We start from the raw sequence: 8684 nt of genomic DNA, 5'->3' as shown, positions 1-8684 counted from the left end.
TGAATACGTTTGATCTCTATCAACTATTTAACACATTCGTTCGATTAAGCAAAACTACATACATAGTCAAATAGGATCAGTTAAATGTGTCGCTTTGGACCAAGCCCACACGATTTTCCCAAGGCCACGCACCATTAATAAATCCATACACCGTATATATGTAAGCTTTTAATTTTTTCAGTTATAACCCTAAATTTGCTAAAAGTGAATACGTTTGATCTCTATCAACTATTTAACACATTCGTTCGATTAAGCAAAACTATTTAACACATTCGTTCGATTAAGCAAAACTACATACATAGTCAAATAGGATCAGTTAAATGTGTCGCTTTGGACCAAGCCCACACGATTTTCCCCCAAAGGCCACGCACCATTAATAAATCCATACACCGTATATATGTAAGCTTTTAATTTTTTCAGTCACCAATGTGGAACTTTGTTCGCACACGCAACAATCTTACCCTCGAACAGCAAACCAGTTCCACGTGGCCCATTACCACGGGTTAATTTTTGAGATTCATTGTGTGTCACCTTCATCGTTAGAGTATTTTTGGCACCAAAGCATGTAACTATATTCTTTTCGTGTGCGCGTCTCCAAACTCGTAAGAGTAAGCCAATCGAGCCTCGCACTATCATTTTGCCATCATATGTACGCCATTCATAGCACATAGTCATCACTAATAACTCGGGCAACTAGTGTCTCAACCAAGTTTAGGTAAGATACTTATCTCACGCAAGCTAAATTAATACTCTAGAAATCCTTTCCCGAGCGAATCGACCTCCGAAAGGCTCAAATCTAGACAAAAACAATAAAGCTCCGATCTTTATCAAAAGTCAACCAAAAAGTCAACCCGGCCCACACCCCAGAACCCGACCAAAAGTCACAAATCCAAACACCCATTTGAATACGAGTCCAATCATACAAGTTTCATCCAATTTTGACTCGTCCCGCTGAACCTGGACTCTGATACCATTTATTAGGCTAAACCAACTCAAAGATACTCTTAACGTGGTATGATATTGTTAGCTTTGGACCAAACCCGCACAGTTTTCCCCAAAAGGCCTCACATCATTAAGAGATTTCTATATCTTATATGTAGACTCTTAATCTTTTCGGCTACCAATATGAGGCTTTGTTCGTACGTCCAACAAAATGAAATGGAAGGAGTACATTTAGACTTCTTATGTTGTTTAGGAGTTAAGAAGAACTAGACTAACTTATAAATTTAAATTAATAAATAGAAAGAGATGCATTACATATCGTGCCTTTCATGTATATATGCTACTGAATGCTTCACTTCAGTTTTAGAGTTCAAAGCTAGAGATCATCTTGTGACTAACACCTAACGCTCTCCTGATTGGAGCATGTAAGATAGTATGTAATGTTCGCAGTGGCGTATGCAGCATTTTGCGTAAATAGCATCGGCCTATAATCACAATTCTGCTTGTAAGTAGGTTCGATGTAGTGATTTTTAAAATTTACTTTCTGTACCAAATTGCGATATATTATGTATTATTTTCAAGCAGTGTCCCCCTTCTGCATATGTAACTATTAATCTTTTAGAAAATTATCATTTACTCATGCATATATAAGGAAAACTATTTGCGAAGCCGTGTCAGAAGACACCTCTTACAAAAGGATGTCTCTGTCACTAATTAAATATATGGGAAGTCGAAAGGTTATATTCAAAATCTATGTCGAAATTGATCAGTGCAGAGATAATCACACCGTTGCTGCAAGTTTGGATAAGATATTCTTATCTAAGCCTGAGATCTAAATCTCATTTTTAACTAAAAGAAAACCATAATATACAATAAACCAGAAGATGTACTATTAGAAGAACTTATTACTTAAATGAATAGCTATTTGCTTAATCGATGAACATGCAAAATCAAGGCAACTTCATGCATAAATATCATGTTTTTGGCTATTTAGATGTCTCATTTTTGGTTCTTGTAGAAAGTAAAGTCCTCTTGTTTGGCCACATAGCTTTGCATTCACCAAAGGGAATGTCAAATGAACCTCACTCCACTTTATCTGTCTTCATTTTTCCTCTAAGTTGAAAGAGTAATGCAACATTTGTTTGAAATAAGCCCTTCTCAATCCTCCACTACTTAGTCATTTAGCACTTTTTGACTAATCTTTGAGTGCTCTTCCATTTTTGTACATTCTTTATATACATATTGTATGTATGTATGACCCTACTACCAAGTAGGTGGCGAAGAATAAATCGATAGATGTGTAGAGTTTGACTGAGATAAAACAGAATCAAAGGGCTAGGAGCTCTGGCCGACAACGAAACTAAGTGTAACCTTCACAATGGTCTTACTTCTTTTTTTGGCCTCCTGATCTAACCTGTCACCTTTTGGAAATTTCATGTCCATCAAATTAAACTTATCTCTTCTATCCTCCTTGATGCTTCTTTCATGTCAATCCTTTTTTCCGGATCGCTTACAGTACAAGCAGCTCCTACATGTAGTAGCTTCACCATTTGTTCAATGGAATCTGTTGCATTTGCTATCTCTTGGTCAATCAATTCTGATTCTCTATTGTCAGCTATTGCTGATTGCACCCATTGAACAACGTCGGTTCCACCTTTTTGATTGTTGAGATATTGGGAAGGGAATTTGCCTGTAAGGATCTCGAGTATTATGATTCCAAGACAATAGACATCACTTTTTGGAGAGATTTGTTGATTTTGTATGGCTTCTGGGGATTTATATGCGAAAAGGCATTGAACGGTTTGTGTGTTGTTGATTAGCGGATAAAAGGCGTAATCTGAGAGAAGTGGTTCATATTTTTCAGTTAGTAGAATGTTGCTTGACTTAAGGTTCCCATGAGGCACCACATATGATGCAAATTCAGAATGAAGAAAATTCATTCCACTAGCAACTCCGTGGATGATTCTTAGGCGCGTCGGCCAATTTAGCTCAGCGTGTGATATCCCTCGATCACCTGAAAAGTACGTGTGAAATTTCAAAATTAGGATAGTTAACATAAAGAACAAAGTGTATACCAGGGGAAGATGCAGGTATAGATTCCTAAGCTCATCTGAACCCTGTACTTTCGACTCAAAACATAAATTTATGTGTAAAATTCACTAAGCTTCCGCTATGTGCAGGGTCCGAGGAAGGGCTGGACCGCAAAGGTCTATTGTACGCAACCTTACCCTTCATTTCTGCAAGAAACTATTTTCACGGCTCGAACCCGTGACCTCCTGGTCACATGGCAGTAACTCTACCAGCTACGCGAAGGCTCTCCTTCAAATCCACTAAAATTTCAATAAATAGTATATATGAACTCGTAACGTCAAAATATTTATAGTCATGCAAATGTCAAAAAATAAGTTGCAAACCTTAAAGATTGAAATAGATGAATTGAAATGGGAGCTGAAAAAAAATATTGTCATACCATGTAATAGATACAATAGGCTGCCTTTGGGAACATACTCAGATACCAACAACTTCTCCTCTTTTCTATAATGATATGCCAATAACTGCAATATATTCCTGTGCCTTAACTTGCTAATTTTCCTGATCTCTGTATCAAAGACATCTCTATTCATTTTATTCATCTCTCTCAACCTCTTCACCACAACAGACAGTCCATTGACCATTTTTGCCTTATAAGCTGATCCTAACACGCCGTTTCCAAGGACTTCAGCAGCTGCCTTCATCAAATCAGGCAATCCGAACGTACCTTTTTCCTCGTTTACCAACACGAGATCGCCCGTGGCCTTACCCCTCTGTGATCCAGCTCCCCTTCGCAATGATTCATGCACCGAATCACCCCCCTTGCTATGAATGCTCGTGCTCTTCCTATTCGAGCTTGAAACATGCAACCCCTCATCAAGATTCTCTTTTCCAAGCTTGTCGAAGTGATCTTCCTTGCGCTTGGCCTTAAAAAGAATCGTTATCAACAGAAGACTAACTACTAAACCAAGAATTATCCATTTCATTTTGGACATTGGTGCTCTTTGAAAAGTATTATTCTCTTTTTCCTTGTTGCAGTCCTTCCCTAATTGTTTCCCACATAATTCATTATTCCCTTTAAAGGGATCTGAACCAAATTTTGACATGCTTTGAGGAATTTCACCTTGTAATTTATTGTTTGATAGATCAATAGATGTTAAACTTGCCTGTGAAAATGATGGAATAGGACCTGAAAATTCATTACTTTCAAGATGAAGTTCCATCAAATATTTCAAGTTAGCCAAAGATTCAGGAATTGGTCCTGAAAATTTGTTTCTTGAAAACCAAATTTTTTTAAGAGACCCCATTTTAGAGAAGAAATCTTTAGGAATCTCTCCTGAAAATTGGTTTCCATCTATATAAATAGATTTAAGAGCACCAAGGAAGAAAAATTCAGGAATCGTTCCGGAAAATGAATTATTTGCAAGTTCAAGAACTCTCAGGCCTGGAAGTGCAATCAATGGATCAACATCAATTTCCCCTGAAAGGCCAGCTTCACCTAAAAGAAGGCCTTCGACCGTGTTCCCTTCGCATTGAACACGAGTCCATTTCTTGTTCTTGTCACAAGGATTTGATCCCTTATGCCAAGTTGAATCTAAAGCTGTTGTATTTTTTAATGATTCTTTGAACTTTATCAATGCCTCATCCTCTGAAATGGAGAAAGAAAATGGTGTATTAGATAGAAAAATGAGGAAGAAAATGGAGATGTAAAAAAGAAGGTGTTTTTTGGGAGAGATTGCTAGAGGAGGAAGGAAGAGGGGAACAGCGGCCATGTTTGTTACTAGACATGACACCTTCCCCTAAAGAAACAATCAGCCGCTGTCCAGAGAGTTTGGATTTCTTTGCTTCTTTTCTTGGAAGGTGTATGCTGATTTTCTTGATTGGTTTGTTTGTTTTTGGACAATGGAATGATGATGTGTCATGGTGTGTGATTTGGGGGGTGGGTGGGTGGGTGGTTGACGTGGATGTTGTAATTATGACAAAAGATTAGTGTTAAAGGGGGAGGTTAGAGGACAAACAATATTGTTTTAGAGAACAGATTTCGGAATTGGTGAATCTTGAATTGACATTGTCTATGGTAGTAGAGGCTTTTGCGCTTGACTTATTAGGCAGATTAAACTTTTCACCCCATATTCTTGGAATGATTTTTTTCTTTTTTGATAATGTTGGCCAGAGGCAAACCTATGTACAGGGAAGAGGGGTCACCCGACGCCGTTAAACTTGCAAAAATTCTAGATATATATGTGTGTATATGTTGAAAACGGTTATATATTTTGCCAAGAATCCTTATGATCAAAAGTCCGATGGGGCACTGGTTGACCAGTCCGCTCATGTGAACTCACACTTTTAAATCATGAGTTCGCCTCTGATGCTGGCGACCTCCCACTATTACAACTATCTTTTTGGGATTTGAATGTTAGTTTTCAATGGTTTTCACTCACTTCATTGACCGCTAGGCCACATCCTTTGAGTGCCAAATGTCTACGAATGATTTCTACCATAGTTTCAAGCTATGGTATTAAACTTCAGAAATTCAAATAATTCTCCATAATTGTTCCTTATGTATATAGTAATTCTGGCATTGTATTAACTTCTTTGTTAGGCATTACTACATTGAAGTCTTAGTTTTTCCTCCCAATTTGAACTGTGTTAGTTTCAGATTTTAGATTTAAGGATCTGTAGTTGCATCTCACTGAATCTTGGACATCCATTCATTGAGTTCTGGATCCAGAACTAGAACAGAAATCAGTACAAGGTCAGAAAATTTAAAGAAACCGCGATTATGTCAAGAATGATATCTCATTTACATGAATGCATTAACATAAAGAAGAATTTCTTGGTACAATGTAGTCATTTGTAATTGTTGGTGCAAGTATCTTCAACTCTGAATCTCTTCTATCTTGAATATAATACCATCATTGGGATCCAAAAGCCTGCAAAGATAAACAAGATGAATATTAAAAAGATGAACAAATCACATAAATTTCTATAACATCTTTCTTGAAAATTGTCTAGATGATGGTAGAAGGGAAGCCTCGGAGCAACGGTAAGGTTGTCTCCTTGTGACCTATAGGTCACGGGTTCGAGCCGTGGAAGCAGCCAGTAATGCTTGCATTAGGATAGGCTGTCTATATCACACCCCTTGAGGTGCGGCCCTTTCCCCGATCCTGTGTGAACGCAGGATGTCTCGTGCATCGGGCTACCCTTTGTCAAGATGATGATAATTTATGTACCGCGAATATGTTGTTATGTCCAGGATCAGCAAGATGTGACATTAAATTCTCAATAGGTCCTTGTCCAGTATAAACAGCCTGAAAACAAAATCCAACAAAAGCTAACATAGCGAGTCGACCATTCTTGATCTCCTTAGTTCTCAAAACCATAACAGGTTCAGGAGATCCTCTTCCCCACATAAAAGGATCAAACCATAATCCACCAGGATATCCAACATCTGGTTTTGGTTTCTTCTTGTGAGGTACTTTTAGTTCAATATCAACACATCCTGGATTGATTATATCGGCCCATCTTCGGCCTTCGGCCCATCCCATTAAGACTAGTTGCACAACAAATAAAGTTGTGGAATCTGCAAAATACTCTCTTTCACCAGCATCATACCATGAAAAGTTGTCAATGAATCCAAGACTTTCTAACCATTCTGGAATTAGAATTCCAGCTACTGCTAACATTGCCCATCTGCTGTGCATTAGCTCAGCTTGAGCAAACCATTTTAATGTTTCTGGATCAGACCCTGAAAAAGAGACCATTGCTTAATTAAAAAAATCCAATTGATAGTCATTAAAGAATATAAACGAAACGATACGGTCTACCAATGAGACAAGAGGTGTTGCTCTGATGGTAAGCAACCCCCACTTCTAACCGAGAGGTTGTGAGTTCGAGTCTCCCCAAGAGCAAGGTGGGAAGTTCTTGGAGGGAAGGATGCCGGGGGTCTATTTGGAAACAGTCTCTCTACCCTAGGGTAGGGGTAAGGTCTGCGTACACACTACCCTCCCCAGACCCCACTAAGTGGGATTATACTGGGTTGTTGTTGTTGTTGTTGTTGATACGGTCTACCAATGACCAGCCCGGGCGACCGTTTACCAAAAACACAGGTCTTTGCAAAGTCCTAAGACCGTGTACCAAAAGGTCAAGAAAGTTGAGTGACCTAATGACTATATTGCTCGGACTCTCCAAAAATATTGTCGTGTGCGTGTCATATCCTCCAAAAGTAATGCACTTTTAGAAGATCCAACTTGGGTACGGCAGCATTTTTGGAGAGTCTACGCAACATCGTCTCATGATAAGGGAGCCAGTAACCAAGGCCCCAATGAACGGCAACTCAACTGTAACTATAATAGTTAGGTAGTGAAATTCCTTGTTGGATCAGTTCCAACCCGAACTGAAACTTGAATCTAAACTAAGATCTTCCTCATTTTCTCAAAAAAAGTGACATTTATGCTGTGTACCTAATCCCAGTGGGTCAAAGCCAAAATCTCCAGGAAGGCTGCAATTTAAGAATAAGAAAACAAATCATAAATCTGTAAAATCACCAATCAGAAATAATAAAATAAAAAATAAAAAAATTATGTAACCTGCCATCAAGCCATTCAGGAGGTGAACTTCCAGGAAACCATAATGGCCTATCTGGAGGGAGTGGTTCACAAACACTTGATACCTCTTTTCCAGCATTCAATCTACTTCTTCTAGGTAATAAACATGTTGTGAATTTCCCTGGCAAATTTTTTGTAGGTAACTCCCTGAATCAAGATAAAATTAGAATCTGTTGAGACGTAATATAATTAAGTAATTAAAAGTGTGTTATGTCTAATAGTTTAAGCATTCATATGAGATGGTCGCATAATTTAATATGATAATCGACGCCCAGAGAGCAAAAAGCATTTCCACGTGAGGCGGCGCGTTGAGACATAATATAATTGTGTAATAAAAAGTATATTTTCTATAATAGTTTATGCTTTTAGATACAATGATTGCACCATTTAAGAGAATCATCGAATTACTTAGAAATATAATTATAGAATATCGAAGTAGAGCCTTAGAGCAACAGTCTAGTTGTCTCCGTATGACCAATAGGTCATGGGTTCGACGCGGGGAATCAGCCGTTGATGCTTGCATCAGGTAGCCTGCCTACATCACACCCATTGGGCAGGCTACATGATGAATACGGGCTGCTTTGTGCGTCGATTTGCCCTTTTAAAATTACAGAATACCATATGCTCAAGAACTAAATTTGTAATTCAGCGTTACTGACCTGATTGGGATGCTAGAAAATGCAGTGGAATGAATGGCTAGAGCCATGAAAAAATGGCCTAAACAAAGGCACTATGTAATTTGAAAGGAGAAATGTGTAATGTTTTTGGGCAGTCTGTTTATTAGGACAATAAAGCTTATCTTCATAGAATGTGAAATGGATGATGAAGCATACCACAGCAACACAAAAATGGACCAATCAGAGTTAGAAGTTTAGTTTTTGTCTTTGTTAGGATATGCAGCTACAGATAGAAGCACAAACATTCTTAAGGGTTGTTATTTAGATATTAACCGCGGCTTATTTTGTCTTGAAATTTTGAATTAAAAATTTTAATTTCAGGACAATTTAGAAAAATGTGTGTCCCGAAAAATTAAACTGGAAAATTGAAATTCATGACGCATTGGCTAATTCCTAAATAGCAGTCTTTTAGAGTGGCTACCTGCAG

General features: G+C 38.1%; 2 protein-coding genes across 2 annotated transcripts; both read right to left on the bottom strand.

Annotated features, from left to right (window-relative positions):
- Positions 1 to 1850: 1850 nt before the first annotated feature.
- Positions 1851 to 4833, bottom strand: LOC107815658 (pollen receptor-like kinase 3). Its single transcript, XM_016641274.2, has 2 exons — positions 3413 to 4833; positions 1851 to 2956 (listed from the first exon to the last, which is right to left on the bottom strand). Exons 1-2 carry the CDS (start codon positions 4743 to 4745, stop codon positions 2385 to 2387), a joined length of 1905 nt encoding a protein of 634 aa, XP_016496760.1. The 5' UTR covers positions 4746 to 4833; the 3' UTR covers positions 1851 to 2384.
- Positions 4834 to 5737: 904 nt separating this feature from the next.
- Positions 5738 to 8425, bottom strand: LOC107815659 (photosystem I chlorophyll a/b-binding protein 6, chloroplastic). Its single transcript, XM_016641275.2, has 5 exons — positions 8240 to 8425; positions 7563 to 7727; positions 7437 to 7474; positions 6207 to 6721; positions 5738 to 5906 (listed from the first exon to the last, which is right to left on the bottom strand). Exons 1-5 carry the CDS (start codon positions 8284 to 8286, stop codon positions 5889 to 5891), a joined length of 783 nt encoding a protein of 260 aa, XP_016496761.1. The 5' UTR covers positions 8287 to 8425; the 3' UTR covers positions 5738 to 5888.
- Positions 8426 to 8684: the final 259 nt, after the last annotated feature.

Source organism: Nicotiana tabacum, chromosome 8, assembly GCF_000715075.1.
Source record: "Nicotiana tabacum cultivar K326 chromosome 8, ASM71507v2, whole genome shotgun sequence".
In the NCBI taxonomy this organism is placed as follows: Eukaryota; Viridiplantae; Streptophyta; class Magnoliopsida; order Solanales; family Solanaceae; genus Nicotiana; species Nicotiana tabacum.
The sequence above is the reverse complement of the archived record's forward strand: the minus strand, read 5'-3'. Positions and strand labels throughout refer to the sequence as shown.

What these genes read in the sequence shown, in the direction of transcription:
- LOC107815659 (XM_016641275.2), bottom strand. Translation starts at nt 8,286, where the DNA reads ATGGCTCTAGCCATTCATTCCACTGCATTTTCTAGCATCCCAATCAG. An exon ending in CCTGAATGGCTTGATGGCAG is followed by an intron (nt 7,475 to 7,562) that starts GTTACATAATTT and finishes CTTAAATTGCAG; the next exon opens with CCTTCCTGGAGATTTTGGCT. An exon ending in CTTTGACCCACTGGGATTAG is followed by an intron (nt 6,722 to 7,436) that starts GTACACAGCATA and finishes TCTCTTTTTCAG; the next exon opens with GGTCTGATCCAGAAACATTA.
- LOC107815658 (XM_016641274.2), bottom strand. Translation starts at nt 4,745, where the DNA reads ATGGCCGCTGTTCCCCTCTTCCTTCCTCCTCTAGCAATCTCTCCCAAA. An exon ending in CCTATTGTATCTATTACATG is followed by an intron (nt 2,957 to 3,412) that starts GTATGACAATAT and finishes CGTACTTTTCAG; the next exon opens with GTGATCGAGGGATATCACAC.